This window comes from Sorex araneus, chromosome 4, assembly GCF_027595985.1.
Source record: "Sorex araneus isolate mSorAra2 chromosome 4, mSorAra2.pri, whole genome shotgun sequence".
Lineage (NCBI taxonomy): Eukaryota > Metazoa > Chordata > Mammalia > Eulipotyphla > Soricidae > Sorex > Sorex araneus.
Window position 1 is genome coordinate 32,666,285 of NC_073305.1, and position 16,545 is coordinate 32,682,829.

The window sequence follows — 16,545 nt, forward strand, 5'->3', positions numbered from 1 at the left end:
TATAGCCCTGGAGGCCCAAGTAGTGCGAGGTTGGCCCTGATGCTCTCTCACTCCCCTCTTTCCTCCTCCCCCCACCAAACCCCCAGCACCTCGGTCTCTCCACTCTTACATTAACTGCCAGTCTGGTTGGTTGAGGATCAGCTAGAGAGATGCCATGGGCCTTTCACCACTGATCAGAAGATACCCACCCAAACAATAAAAATAAATGAATAAAAACAACAAAAAAGTTTCAAAAATTTGCTTGTAAGTGGATGGTCATGGAGAGTATCATGCTAAGTGAAATGAGTCAGAAAGAGAGGGACAGACATAGACTGCACTCATTTGTGGAATGCAAAATAACATGAGACTGACACCCAAGGACAGTAGAGACAGGGCCAAGACTAATTGCTCCATGGTTGGTAGCTGCCTCATGCGCTGGCGGAGAAGGCAGATGGAATAGAAAAGGGATCACTAAGTCAATGATGGTTGGAGGAACTGTTCAGGATGGGAGATGTGTGCTGAAAGTAGATAGAAGACCAAACGTGATAGACTCTCAGTATCTGCATTGCAAACCATAATGCCCCAAAGTGGAGAGAGTATGGGGGAAATTGTCTGCCATAGAGGCAGGGGGGAAAGGGTGGGATGGGGCGAAGGGGATACTGGGGGCACTGGTGGTGGAAAATGTGCACCGGTGGAGGGATGGGTGTTTGATCACTGTATGACTGAAGTTTAAACATGAAAGCTTTGTAACTATATCTCAAAAAAAAAAAAAAAAAAAACAAAAATATCCCAAAGGTTTCAAAACATAAAATAAAAGTTCCACAAAGAAATTGGGCCCACTGAGGGGTAGAATTCAGAAGGGTATAGGTTCTGAAGTTAGCCTAAAGTGGCACAATAGAACATAGTCAAAATTGTCATTTTATGATATCTTAAATTATCATGAACAATTAGTATGGTATTTACAGGGTATGTGGCCACATTGTTTTAATCTCTGTCTTCATTTCCTCAACCCACAAGTGTCTGTAGCAGTATTTGCCTCAAAGATTACTGAAAATCGAATGATAGTAGACATAAGCAACCTAGAGAGTGAAGGAAAGGAGGTAAAGAAATACTCAGTAATTTCTTACTACTCCCACCAATTTCATCATCCTACATGCTCAAAAACAAGCAAGTCCCACATTTGTGTTATTTTTGCCTTGAAAGCATAGCTTCACAGCTACAGCCTTCCTTTTCCTGAGCCAATGGAGGCAGATGCCTGCTTTAAACAAGGGGCGGAGGAAGAAATGAGACCCAAAAGGTACTGCTGAAGAGCCAGTCCAGAGGCAAGACGCTTGCTTTGCATGCAGCCCACCCTAGTTTGATCCCGGCACTTCATATAGACCCAGAGCATCGCCAAGAGAGAGCCCTGAGGAGCACAGAGCCAGTAACAGTAAATCCTGAATAGCACAGGGAACCGGCCAAACACCTCCTCAAAAACAGTGGCTTAAATATATATGTAACTTGATGCCAGTATAGTCTACAATAATATTATCTACAATGTAACAACCAGAACAGATATGTAACAATGAGCAACACAAAAGGAAAAAAGAAAGACATTCTGGAAGAAATTAAGAGTTAGTAGTCTACAAAGAAATGAAATGGTATCATCCAAACAGTTACAGCTTAATCAAGAAAATTACTGTGTAAGAAAATAAAGTCTTCACTACAACCATAGCCTTTTTAAAAACATATACTCTCCTGGAGTTTTTAACAATGATTTTATTTCAAGTTCTACTAGTCATTAATTATGTGAAGTAGTAAAGCGTCTCTGAACTTCAAAGTTTCCTCATCTATAAAATCTGAGGGAATTCACAGCTGCTTATACCTCATCTGGCTAGTGAGAGGATAGCGTGTAAAACTGATTTTGAGATAGTAAAATTTAAAAAGCGCCTGTGCCAAGCCCACAGTAGATACTCAGAAGTGTCAGTGCTCCTTCCTAAAGATTTATGTATAACGTAAAGGTCACTGAACTGACACTGAATCTCATGAATAGTCAACACATAATGACAAGGAATTCAAAACAGCTTTCCATTCTATGGACTCCCGATAAAACTATTTCAACAAAAGAGTAACTCCATCAGAAACTGGAATTGGGACAGTACAACATGAAAGAAGCACAGTTTTAGCTTTATTTCATTCCTTTATGCTACACAACATACAAACCATTTTGCAACACACAAAACTGCTGACCCAGGCATCCTGACTATTCTGATAATGTTCTATTATTTCATTCTGTATTAAAACTCTGTTTAAAAGTTATGAAACATGAGCTCCTTTATCATGTTTAGTTACAAAACCAGGTCTGGTGAATAATATTTTGTCTGAAATTTTTGTTTCCATGGTACATGTGATCACAAAAACATTTTTTTTTCAATGTTAAACTACATTAAAGGGCCAGAGCAACTACTACAGTGTGTAGGGTGCTTGCTTGCCTTGCACACAGCCAACCAGATTCAATCCCCAGCACCCCACTGAGACCCAACGTGGGAGTGATCTGAGCCCCTTCAGGAGTGATCCCTGAGCTCTGAGCCAGGACTAAGCCCTGTGCACTGCCAGGTGCAGCTAAATAAATAAATAAATAATAAACTATATTATTATAATTCAGATTTCTAAACATATATGGTCTACTGCATACTTTTCAGTGAAAAAAAAAAATTTCAATGTTCTTCCTGAAAATCTCCCTTAAACAACAGAAAGTGTTCCTCCCACACCACCACTGTACCAGATGCTACTACCATTCCTTGGACACTCAGGGGGAGGTATCACTTATTTTGGAAGACGCTGATCTGTCCCATGTTCTTTTTGAAACTTGATCTGAAACAACGAATCTCAATTTTGGGTGCAGAGATAATTCAGGGATAAGGTGGTTGCCTGGTATGAGGCACCACATATGATCACCTGCCAAGCCCAGCCAGATGTGATCCCTGAGCACAAAGCCAGGAGTAAGCCCTGAGCACAGGTGTAGCCAAAAAGAAAAACCAACCAACAACAACAACAACAAAAATATATAAATATACACACATACAAATGAATCTCAATTTTGCTAAAACATCACTTTACTGGTTTTTTTGTTTGTTTTTTCTTTTTTCTTTTTGGGTCACACCTGGCGATGCACAGGGGTTGCTCCTGGCTCTGCACTCAGAAGTCCCTGTGGTGCTCAAGGGACTATATGGGATGCTGGGAATCAAACCCAGATCAACTGCATGCAAGGCAAACGCCCTGCCAGCTGTGCTATTACTCCAGCCCCATCACTTTGCTTTTCAAGATAAAAAGATAGAAACTCTATAGCGCTAGCTAACAGCCTAAAGGCACTAAAAGAAAACAATATCACATCAAGTTACATATTTTGAGGATTAAATTATTAAAAACAGAATCTTAAACATGTAATTTAATTCAAGTGCTTCTCTTTATGAAAAAGCTTCTATGTGGTGTGGTTAAACCACTGCCAAAACCATACAGGAACCCTGAGAGTCTTAGTCTGGCGATGTACCTCTTTCACAGAGATTTTCCTGTTCTTCTTTTGATGGAGTAAGTCTTTAAAATCACACAAAAATACTGCCCGTTTTACATAGTTATACAAAGTAGAAACATGAGGATAATTTTTCATGCAGGTAGACAAGCTCAACAGACCAAATTTAATAAATGGCTGCAACTTTGTGTTCAAAGTTTCCTATTATACTGCATTGGCTCTCAAGTAATAACAAGTTCAAATTTCACTAATGACAATGATGAGCACTTAAGGTTCAAAGTAGAAGCAGTCTTAACTAAGAGCAACTGTACAAGGATAACAACTAGAAAGAGTCTGTGATTCAAAGACTTAAAAAAAAAAAAACAACAAACCAACAAAAAACCCCAGAGGCATAAGTATATGTAGATTTGGGGGAAATATGAAAAAACACTTAACCAACGAAGAACTGAATGTATTTAAACAACTGAATGTTATAAGAATCATGGGTTAAAGAAAAATTCAGCATGTGGTTAATCTGAAGAGCTTCAATATTAAAAAAATCTGAAGTAAATTTCTTAAAGAGGACAGGGGCTGAAGTGTATGTTCTGCATGCCCAGGGCCCCCCCACCCCCACCCTGCCACCCAAACCCCCAGCTGGAATCTCAGAACTACCTGTTCTGCCCCTGAGCACCACCAGGATGACCCCTGGGACCCTTAGCATTGCTGCAGCACTACATCCATCACTGGGCCCTAGCAACACTGAGAGTGACCCCCAAGGACTCAGTTCTGTTTGGGAGCACCCACCCACTTATATGCCCCGGGGAGGGGGAGGAGGAAGAGGGGGAAGAGCAGGAGAAGTGGGAGGGGGAGGGGGAGGGGGAGGAGAAGTGGGAGGGGAAGGGGAAGGGGGAGGAGTGGGAGGAGTAGGAGGGGAGGGGAGGGACAGGAGGGTGGAGAGGGAGGGGAAGGGGGAGAGAGAAATGAGCATGGGGAAAGAGAAGAGAATTTCCAAAAGAATTATAAGCTCACCCAGTAGAGGCAGAAATAAGCGAAGCCACAACTAACAGATGAGTATGCAAGTTTCTGAGAGCTACAGTGAGCAGAGTCCTTAGTAAAAGATCACAAACACACAAGTCACTGAGATGGAAAAGGAAACATACATGGTAAGAGAACTGGAACCTCAAGGAGAGCAAAACAGAAGCAAGCTCGGGAAGGAGGACAGCTCTAGGCAGCAACAGACTAGGATTCTGGTCCCCAGGCTTCTGCCTCAATACGAGCAGTCAGTACACCAAGCCCCATCCTGGCCCATCTTGGGTCTGAAAAATAAACGATATGCGATGCCCAGAATTACTCCCATGCTTAAGATACGGACTGTAACAGTGAATAATAAGAAGCCAGCTACTAAAGTAAGAGGTTCCCAACACAGTGTGCGGGTCAGGGAGGCATGGGAAATGACAAACGAAACAGGTCTATCTGCAAACCACAGGACTGCAGCCTTGCTGCTCTGTAACTGGTATTCTCAAGTTATGAGGCGGCAAAAGAGAATGGGAGGAATTTATGAATTGGGACGCTCATGTCCCAGACAAAAGGGCAGTTCCAACACAGCGTCAGCCAATAATTACACGTGGGAATAAGTCTAGAACACTCAAATTGGCCCACTTTCATAACAAGCCACAACATTTCTTTTTATTCTTTTGTGGAGGGGCGGGTGTTTGGAGAGTTGGTGGGACCATGCGGTGCCAGGAATAGAACCCAGCACTTCCGCAGGCAAAACCTGTGCTCCAGCCCTCTGAGCCATCTTCCTGGCCCCAAGTCATAAGTATTTTTATGATAAAAATTAAGCAGTAATGTTTATGTGGCTTCCTAATTTTAACAATGACTCAAAATGTTTTATGGAAATACATAATGTTTGCAAAGCAGTTTTTGATATTTACCACAAAATTTTTAAAATAAGATACTGGCCAAGTAAAATATGAAACCATCTTTTCCGATTCATTCACGAGTGAACTTGAATCAGGTATTGATCTTAAAATGCTAATAGGGCCGGGATGTGGCGTGTATGAGGCCCAGAGTTCAACTCCCAGCACTGCCAAAACAAATGGGGAGGGCATAATGAAGACAAAAAAAAAAAAAAACTACTGAGATGTTCTTGCTGAAAAAATAGCTGTACAATAACATAAATAAAAGGAAAACAGGCAGAATTTAGCACAATACCAAATATAAAGAAAATAGCTGATTAAAAATAAGTGTCATGCATTCTAAAACATTATCTTAATCCATAGAAGAAAATCATAGCAATATAAGGTTTTTCTTTATATATGTTCTTAATAAAACAGATCCTAATCCACTCATCTAAATATTCCAAAAAGCAGATGAAGGTCATAAAGGTTTTTTAAAAAAACTGGACAGGGACAGAGCAATAGTATTTCGAGTTAAGCAGCTGCTTTGCACATGTCTGACCCAGGTTCAATCCCTGGCATCACATCTGATTCCCCCGAGCACTGCCAGCCGTGATTCCTGGGTGCAGATCCAGGAGTAAACCCTGAGCATTGTCAGGTGTAGCCCCAAAACTAATAATGATAGTAAGAATTAAGAATAAATTTAAAAAATTAAAAAACAGGACAAGATCAGAGATGTATATAAGCTCAATGGCAAAGTGCATGCCTTGAATGCATCAGTCCTGAGTTCTATGCTTGTCCCTGCAAAATGTGGTAAAATTAAAAATAGGACAAAGATAACTTTGTAATCAAAACCAGTAGACAAAACACTACCACTGTATGGCACTGTACTACAAACATACTGTGAGTGCTGCTCAAAACAGGGCTGGGAGCCCAGGAAGTCTAAAAACCATGGCAAGAAAGTGAGTGTAGAAAAGTTTGTGAAACAATCTGACCAAAGTCATTTTGTATTTGTTAAACACATGTGGACCTTGTGGTTTTTTTCATGTTGCTGTCATTTGCTTATTGTATTTTATAACAAATTGGTGTGCAATAGATTAGCAATAAAAGAGCAGGTTCTTCAAAAAAAGGTGCTATATGTTATATTACAGATTTTTAATATTTCAAAAATACTGTTAAATACAATAAGAAATTTTAAAATAAAAATATAATATTTGGAAGGATATTTAGCAAAAATTTTGCCTTTTAATTCTGAATGAAAATATTTTTTAAAACCATATGTGATTTGGCAAATTAAAATTTTAAGCAGCAGACCTTAATTTCACAAATCGTATTTTTGCATTTACAGAGTATTTATTAAGTAAAAGCTAGAAGAAGAAAGTAGGTACCACTGATTATTTTAAAATGAAGTTTACTTACCCATCGCTACATAGGACTTAAATCGTGTTGATAATCTGTCCACAAAGGCACTTAAAATTTCCAATCCCATTAATGATACCTATAGGAAAAAAAAATTTTAATGAATATAAATTACTTAAATACATTATAATATTAGTATCTAACTTTTGTGATATGAAGATTTGCATAGATTATCAAGTTTTTTTTTAAAACAAAGAGACTACAGTATTCAGGGTGAACAGTCATGAATTTAGGTGCCCGAGTCACAAATGGTTTAACAGCAACATCAATAATGTATATTTAAATATGCAGGAAGACAGTGATAAATAAAGCTTATGTGGCAAATGTTAACTGGTAAACTGGGCGAAAAGTACACAGTTCACTATACCAGAAACATTTCCAAAATGAAATTGTTATAAGTTAAAGAATGGCTTTTTTTTGGGGGGGTCACACACAGCGATGCACAGGGGTCACTCCTGGCTCTGCACTCAGGAATCTCCCCTGGCGGTGTTCAGGGGACCATATGGGATGCTGGGAATTGAACCCGGGTCAGCGGCGTGCAAAGCAAACGCCCTACCCACTGTGCTATCACTCCAGCCCCAAAAGAACGTCTTTAATTAAAGAATTCCAACTTTTGTCTAGGAAGGGAAAACTGGAAAGAAAAAAAAAACCATCATTCCCACCATAACAAGAAAAAGCCAAATAACTGAATAACCTATATGACACCTAATCTATATTCTTGTCATAAATGGCTGTAAAATAACTAACCAACCGAAACTGTGGGCACAGTTTATAGTGTGCATGGGGGCCTAAGCACAAGGCTGCATGTGGCAGACAGAGGAAAGTGAAATCAAAGCCTCTTCTCCTCCCTTCTCGGCTCAAAGTACCCTAGGACATAGGCAGTGGCCCCAGAAAACCACTGTGGGCTCACGTGACTAAACATCTCCAGTTCAGTGGGGGCAGGATCTTGGATAAAGCTTTCCTCACAAAATTCAGAGACAGAAAGACTCCCTAAGGCTGAAACTGGTGGACCAGGAAAACAGGTAATAGGAACAGAAGCCACCACTCTTCAAACCAGGCAGGTGGCTTCCCAGCTTCGGACGCATATGTTCTCCCTGAACACGTCTTCCTCCACCTGCCTCCGTCTCTCATGCTCTCGTTCACTCAAGCATTCTCCCATTCTTCCCCTCCCTCTCTCCCTCTCTCCCTCTCTCTCTCCCCCCATGTTTGATCTCCCTATGTACACTAGGCTCCCTTGAAAAAAGCCCTGAGGCCCCTCCCAGGTTGTAGGGCCCTTTGGCCAGTACAAAGCTCGAAGGTTGAGCTCCCTTTGGAGACAGAACGGAGGTATGGGTAAGTTCTGCATTTTATTGTATTTTATATAATAAAAATAGCTATTCTATATTGTGAATGATCGTTAATACAGGATTACTCACTATTATAAAAGATGGGGAAAGTCTAAGTTCATCAATGAACGGATTCATCAACAAATGGATAAGCAAAACGTGGGTAGTACTTCGGTGTAGTATATTACTTAGCCATAAACGAGAAACAGAGATGTTTCAATATGAGGAATCTTGAAAATACTGCTAGAAAGTCAGTCTCAAAGGACCACAAGTTTTATGATTCAATTTATAATATGCACAAAAATATTTTTTAAAAAGTGGGTAGTGGCTGCTTAAGACTAAAAGATGTGGAGGACAAAAAAAAAAAGATGTGGAGGACAGAGATAACTGGTCCAGGCTTCTCTTTTTCAGATAATGAAAACACTCTAAATATGATTGGAGTGATGGCTGTGAAGACTACGAAAATAATAAAAATGAATAAACTTTGGGTCAGAGAGACAGTACAGTGGGCACGGTGCTTTTCTTGTATGTGGCTGAAGTTTGACGCTTGGTACCCTGTATGATCCCTGAACCCTGCCAGGAGTTATCCCTGGGTGCAGAACTGGGCATAAGCCCTGAGAACTGCTTGCATGTGCTCAGGGCTAAGTAATATCTCACTAAAGTATTACCCACATTTTGTTTATCCATTTGTTAGTTGATGAATCCATTCACTGAGGAACTTAGACTTTCCCCATCTTTCATAATAATGAGCAACGCTGCATTATCATTCACAATATAATACTATTTTTATTGTATAAAATACAATAAAATGCAGAACTTAATCAGGCCTCAGTCCAAAAACAAAAAATAAACTGCAACATTTTTAAAAATATGAATTACATCAATTCACATCCAGAAACACTCAAAGATAAAATTTAATAGATGACAATGGCTCAAATCAACACTACATGCACTCTTAATACAGTCTCACTTAGAAATCTAGCTCTAAAATATGAAAGCAAAATTATGAAAGAGCACACCCAAAACTATTCATTGTAAGAGACTAGAAACTACCTAGAGGTTCATCAACAAAAGGCAAATTAATAAAGCATCCATAATGTAGAGTATAATGACACCTTAAAATCGAAATGAGAAGTACCTTAATTTTTGCTATACAGAGTCTTCAATATATCTTGATCTTGCTAAATTAAATAAAATCAAGTTGGGCCCCTCCCCTAAGAGGCCTTATGAGAAGGTGACAAAATGGTTCACCATTTACTCGATCCAGAAAAACCCTACAAAAGCACATAAATCAAGTGGTTCAAATCTTCACCTTCCTTATCGAAAATTCCACAATGGAATTAAAAGAAAAATTCACCTGACACCTAATGTTGAAATGTTAAAACCTACCCTTAATATTTAGGAACAATTCAAGGACGCTATTCTTTCCTCTAGTTTTGTCTTAAGAGGGTCTCAGAAATGCATGGTAAAACCAAGCAAAATAAAAGAACTCTGGAAAGAAGACATTAAAGAGAAGATCTAAACTGAAACAATTCTCATGAATAAAAGAGGAGCTATTGCAAAAGTCACAGCCTACCCATGTCAAAGATGATGATGAACGTAATGTCAACAGAAAGTACCAATCTGCGTGATACGTGTTTTCGAGGACCTCCCCGCTGCTGGTCAGGAGCGCCCGGTGCTGCTTCTGGGGATTCTCAGCCAACAGGCTGCTCAACTGAACGCCAGGGCCGAGGAGGCAGCACTGTGCAGGCTCTGCAGCACCAGCCACCACCAGGGATACCTGACAGTGCTGAGGAGGGAAAGCCCCAATTTTCTGCTGTAACTTTGTTAGCTGATTCTAAAATTCACCTGGGGTAATAAAGAGCGCAATATTCAGCCAACACATTTCTAAAGAGTATGAGTAACTAGACTGAATAGAGCAAACACTAAGATTGACCATGGAAGGGTCAGGGATATGGCTCAGTGCCTTGCACGCATGAGAGCTGGGTTTGAACACCAGCATTGCAAGGGGAAGAAGGGAAAAAAAATTACCATGGAGCAACAAATAACTGCAGAATTCTCATTCGCACATCTTTCAGTTTAGCCTTTATCTTGGCTAAAAATCCTCTTAGCAGACTATCAAGTGCTCCCCCACACACATACCAGAAAAAAAAAAAAAAGAAAAGAAAAAAACTTACTTTAACAGGTAGAAAATAAAAACTTTAAAAGCTAAATTATCAGTTAAGATTAAGCTTAAATTCTAGGTGCTTTTAGGTCATAAAACTAGAAGTTTAACATATGTAATAGAATGTTATTATGCCGACAAGTCTCAGAAACCATATTGCCATTTTCCTTTTCTTTCTGCAGATAGGCTGTTTCCTTATAGCTCTGAACCACAAATGGTTGAGCATATTTGAGTAATTTGATATCAGTAAACTCATGCAAACTCTGCAGTTGCCTTGACTACCATTTCTTTTCCGTATGAAGCTTAGTTCTTTTTGTGATGGGGCTGTAGAGGTTGAACCCAGTCACACATGCTCTCTGGCTCACTGAGCTATATCCCTTGCCATCGTCCTTCAAGTAGCTTAAATAAGAAATGCTGCCAACCAGCAAGAGTGAGAAGTTACGAGCAACTACCTCCAATTTAAAAGTCACAACTAAGAACCTTCCAGGGAAACATCAGAAAACCTGACAAAACTTCTTTAATCTAGGAAGAACCTAAACTTAATTCATAATCATAGTGCTCTCTTTTTTTCCACCATAGGGGAAAGAGGGAAAACAGGCAGCCCTGTTCATAATATGAGGGCTCCGTAATGCTGCTTCTCTAGTTAGGAATTACTAGAGACTTATGGGAACACACATACACACAAACTCAAGCCTGGGAACACATACACTCAGCATACGAGCAAACGGATGCAAGAACAGCACAGACCAAATATCTGATTCTCTCTCACTCAACCCAGCTGGGGGCTCTCCTGGTGCTACCACCATATTGTGGCTCAAATATTCCACCTCTCACATTATTAATATCACCAAACCAGCCTTAGTCACCATTGTCTCCTTGCTGCTTCTGTTGCTCCTTTACAATCTCTCTCCACCAAGCAGTCATACTTTACAGAAAACCTTTTACTAATTTAAAATAATAAATGCTTTGTTTTTGGGGGCGGGGGTGCACACCCAGCGATCAGCTCAGAGGTTATTGCTGCCTCTGCACTCAGTAACCACTCCTTGGATCACATAAAAAGTGGGAACCAAATCCAGGTCGGCTACATGCAAGTCAAGCACCTTAACTGCTGCACTATGGCTCCAGCCCCTAAAATAAAAAATTATAAAGCTCCTTTGGCCTGCCTCCCAACTTCCCCTTTCTTAACACCTCACTCAACTACATGCCCCAGCCATGAAGACCTTCATTAAGTTGCTGAACATAACCAGCTCAATGTGTGCAGAATTATTATGCCCAAACAATTCTTTTTTTTTTTTCTTTTTGGGTCACACCTAGCGATGCACAGGGGTTACTCCTGGCTCTGCACTCAGGAATTACCCCTGGCCGTGCTCAGGGGACCATATGGGATGCTGGGATTTGAACCCGGGTTGGCCCCGTGCAAGGCAAACACCCTACCCGCTGTGCTATTTCTCCAGCCCCATATGCCCGAACAATTCTTCATTCCTATATTCTTTCATATCAGTACTCCCAACTTCAACCTCATTTCCTTGACTATCCAAAACAGTCATATCCTCATTCTTTCACTCATATGTATTGATTTGCAAAAGCAGCGGTTACCTGGAAGTATCTAACTCTATACAGTGCCTTCCTCTTTCTTTTTTTTCCTCTGTTCATATTTTTATTTTTTTTAACATCACTTCTTTTATATATATATATTTTTAATGTATCACTGTGAGATACAGTTAGACATACAAACCTTCATGATGATGTTTCAGTCAGACAATCATCGAGTACCCTCCCTCCACCAGTGCCCATTCTCCACCACCAATGTTCCCAGTATCCTTCCCGCCACCCCCCAAGCCCCCACCCCCACCTCTGCAGCAGGCACATTCCCTTTTACTCTCTCTCTCCTTCTGGAATATAAAGTAACAGAAGGGGAGACTAACACCCAAGAATAATAGAGGTAAGGGCCAGGAGGATCGCTCGCTCCACGGCTTGGAAGCCGGCCTCACATGCCGGGGGGGAAAGGCAGCTGGGATAGAGAAGGGACCACTAAGTGAATGATGCTTGGAGGCTCACTCAGGATGGGAGATGCGTGCTGAAAGTAGACCATAGACCACACATGATGGCCACTTACTACCTGTATTGCAAACCGTAACACCCAAAAGGAGAGAGAGAGAGAGAGAGAGAGAGAGAGAGAGAGAGAGAGAGAGAGAGAGAGAGAGAGAGAGAGAGAGAGAGAATGTAAAAGAGAATGTGCCCATGTGCCTGCCTTCCTCTTTCTAAAAGGGCTCCCTCACAGAAGGGCACTGACTCTCCACCTCTCCACTCATCTCCATACTCACAGTTGGTCCTCAGTGACCAGCGATGTGAAATCCCAACATCTATATCCTACCCAGCACACCCTGCTTCCATCAATGCTTTCTTCCTAAAGCACCTGCCCATATTTCACTATTTCCTGTACTACAGCTTTGATTTGACTTTGTGTTTTGTTTGGGGGGACACTGGCTCTATAGTCTGGGACTGACGATGTGGTGCCAGGGACTGAAGTCAGCCAGATGCAAGGCAAGCACTGTAATCCCTGTACAATCCTCCTACCTACCCCCACATTATAGATTTTAGTTATAGACCTTGTTTATTCCTCTGCCCGCCCCCTCCCCCGAACTAGAGCTTAGACAAGTGAGTGCCTGCACATGGTATGTCCTCAATAAATAGTCAAATGAGTCTGACGAATAAGACTTGTCTATCTTGTTCACAGTTAGATCGTCAGTCAAAATCTCAAATAATAATTGGCATATAAACCAGGCACTCATATTCTAAAGTACTACCAGAGCCAAAGAAATATATTTTATTCAGCATAATTTGCTATGTAAGCATAATTCTATTTAAGCATAATTCTAAAAAACTAGGATACAAATATTCAAAGGAACCTGATGTTTTATTGCATCCTGAATGAAAAAATGCTGATCTATTTTGGTAACTTTAAGTTTATAAAACCAGAACAAGGGCACAGGAATGGTGCAGTAGCTTAGCCTGTCTTGCAAGCATTTGGGCACAAGCTCAAATCCCAGGCGTCTCACATGTGCTGGGCACAATCCTGGTAGTCCTGTTATATTGAGACTCAGAACTCTGCTGTAAATTCCCAAAGCACAAGTGATTTTCAGGCAGCCAAGGGTGTGTGAGCACCACACAGGGGTGTGAACCACAACAACAAAAAAAAAATGTGTGAGTGCTACGGCCAGGAAGTACAGCTTCTGGTGAGCACACAAGTGTGAGCACCACTGTGAGCCCCAGCAAGCGCCACAGACACAACTGGTGCGACTCAACTGAGAGAGCATGTGTGGTCTGAGTATGTGTGGTCTAAGCACCCATGAGCCCCCATGAAAGGGGTGCAAATCTTGGAGAGCACTGAGGCCGTGGCAGCCCATCATCAGGGACCACAGGAGTGGGGTTAAGACAGACAATCACAGATGACTAGGATGCCCTCTCTTGGAATGACTGCGGAAAATGATTTCTGGAAAGCTTTTCTGCAGGAGGAAGAACCATGCATGTAATAAGAACTGACCAATGAATAACTCCGAGTGGACAAGAAGGCGTGCAAAATACCCACGCACCATAGCAGAGAAGAAGGCAGACTGCGTCTGAGCACAGCTGCAAAGATTACACAGGAGAGACTCCGCAAGCGGGCGGCAGATTTCTTCTGATAGCAGGGTCTGCGAGGAGCTGGGAGAATGTGCAGAGAGAGGAGAACTTAAGTAGGGACAATTACAGGAGAGATGAGTGCGCTTGGAAGTAGTGCTTAGAGAGGTCAAGAAAAACGGGGCTTCTTGTGCTATCACAGAAGCCAAGAGGATAGTGTGCGCGAGATGGAGCTGACTGCCTCTTCGCTAATGGTACTTCTGATGAGAGGAACGGCCAAGGCCCATTCACCAGGGCTGGCAGAGAAAGAGGCCGCCTGCTCGCACATCAGCAAAGCACGGTTTCCCACAACAGCTCATGCTGAGACAGAGCATCACCCGTCCGGAGTGTCTGCGCCAAGTGCAGTTCTGTGTTTGCCCCCAAATAGCACTGATATATAATTAAATATTCACTTCTCCCCAACGCTTTTTTTACAAATGAGTTAGTGGGCTGGAGGGATAATACAGTGGTTTAGGCATTTGCCCTGCACATAGCAGAGCCAAGTTCAACCCTTGTCACCACCCCCAGGCTCCCGCCCGTAGTGATCCCTAAATGCACAGCCAGGTACCTAGAACCAAAATAAGTAAATAAAATAAAATAAATATAAATGAAAAATTTATGAAATGAAAAAGTATGAACTGGAACACGAAAGTGGTTAATTTCTGTTTGTTCCCTTCCCGCCCCCCCACCCCTCTTCACTGTGATTCCTTATTACTGCAAAGGGGGGGTCTACACACATAGCTGGTTGTGGGGCTCACTAAAAGGTCACCCATATTTTTGGTCCTGGTGTCTGCTCACATGGTGGTAGGGGGTCAATCTCCTTAGATGGTGTTTCGGGATATGGTGCACCCCTTGCCCAGTGCTGATTCTAGGGGGTTCACCACACTTTAGCTGCAGTGCTCCATCCTGCCCCCACCCTCAGCTGCTGCACCCCAGAAACGGCACTCTTGCAGTAAGGAGTCCCAGACAACAGAGCCACGGACCCCTACTCTGAGAATATGGGACGACAGCCCATCCCGGCATGAGGTGGGGAGAGTGCAGACAGAATTCTTAAACCCACCTAAAAAACATGTATGTCACACCATTTTGTATGCATGGTAATTCTAGAGTTGACCCCTTCTCTATGAGGGCAGTGCTAAGCACTAGCTTATTCTCTGGGTTCTAAGCTAACATCGCTAAGTGAAGGAAGACTCACTCCATGCAGAAGTTTGGGTCAGCATTTTAGAAGCAACACTGCCACCAGAAGACTAGAAGGAAACATAACTGCTAAGAACTACTGCGCAGGCTAATTACCGAACATGGTCTCCCAACGTGTCCGCGATATACCTGCCCATGATCGCAAACTCTTCTTGCACCCCATCATATACATATATACTTAAAAAAAAAAATCCTTTTTTTTTTCCCAGCACTAACTAACCTGCAATCTAAGTCAGCTCCTAAGTGCGGCAAAACAGCTTGACTGCGCAGTCAACGATTTCCGTTGACAAATGAAAAGCCAATACTAAGATGCAGTTCCGTGCTTTTTCCTTAACTTCAACGATGAACTCAGCAGACACCTGATGAAGCTCTAAAGATGCTTTAGCCACGAGGCACACGGGCGCACCGACACACCCACACCACACGTTAACAGGAACAAGACACCGGAGACTAAGCAGGATTAAAATCACTAATCACGGAAGAGTTCACGTGGCCATCGGAGACGATGAAAAGAGACGAGCCAGGGTCTGTGCCCGGCGTGTGACTGCATGAGCATGCACAAACGCGAACGCGAGAAAAAGCCTCCGGAGCCCCCGGCGTGTGCCAGAGAGCTCATCCAAAGAGTTTTCAAGTGGGTTGACTCCGCACCGTGCCCTGGTGCCAAGTGACTGGGCACCCCGGGCGACAGAACCGCTGCCCCGGACGCTCGCTCCTAGCAGCGTTGGTAAACTCGGTCGTGGCGCGAGGCGAAGCCCCACCACCACCACCACCACCACCACCGATCGCGCCCGTGGACTGCAAGTCCAGCGTGGTGCCCCGGGTCCGGGGTGTGTGTGTGTAGGGTTGCGGGGGCTGGGGGGACGTTCCCTCGCACCAGCAGCTCGCCGGCCCCGACGCGCACGTCCGGGATTAAAGGGCTGCCCGGGGAGGGCGTGCCCGGCCGCGCCGCCGCCGCCGCTTACCCGGTAGTTGCTCGAGCCCACCCAGCCGGTGAGCGCGTCCACCGTCCGGCCGAGGCGGCCCAGGTCCTCCTCCAGGTCCGGGAGGGCTCCCGGCGCGCGCAGGCAGAGCAGCAGCTCCTGGCCGGCCTGCAGCCGGCCGCCCACGTCCTTCTGCAGCACCTGGCCGCTGAAGTACTCCATGCCGCGGGGCTCCATGGCCGCGGCCGCCCGCCCGCCCGCGAGCGGCCAACTTGCGCCGAGCGCCGCCCCGCCGCCAGGGCGGGCTCCCGCGGGCACCGGGCGGGCCGCGCCCGAGCCGGCCGCCGCACGACTCCCGGGGCGCGGGCCGGAGCGGGAGCAGCGCCCGGCGCCCGGCAGCCCCCAATCGAGTCAAACTCGGCGCCCCCCGAGCCCCAGACCGCTTCAGAGGCCGCGGCCGCCGGCGACGTCAGCACGCGCGTGACGTCAGCGCGACGCC

General features: G+C 43.6%; 1 protein-coding gene across 17 annotated transcripts in view; it reads right to left on the bottom strand.

Annotated features, from left to right (window-relative positions):
• The window catches only part of CLASP2 (cytoplasmic linker associated protein 2), a 158,945-nt gene extending 142,647 nt beyond the window's left edge, over window positions 1-16,298 (bottom strand). For all 17 annotated transcript variants that reach the window (XM_055134088.1, XM_055134089.1, XM_055134085.1 and 14 more), the window contains exons 1-2: window positions 16,089-16,298; window positions 6,784-6,862 (exon numbers count right to left, since the gene is read on the bottom strand). In XM_055134088.1, coding sequence (XP_054990063.1) covers window positions 6,784-6,862; window positions 16,089-16,283 — 274 coding nt within the window. In that variant the 5' untranslated portion in view covers window positions 16,284-16,298. The remainder of the gene's footprint in view (window positions 1-6,783; window positions 6,863-16,088) is intronic.
• Between the last annotated feature and the right edge of the window lie 247 nt (window positions 16,299-16,545).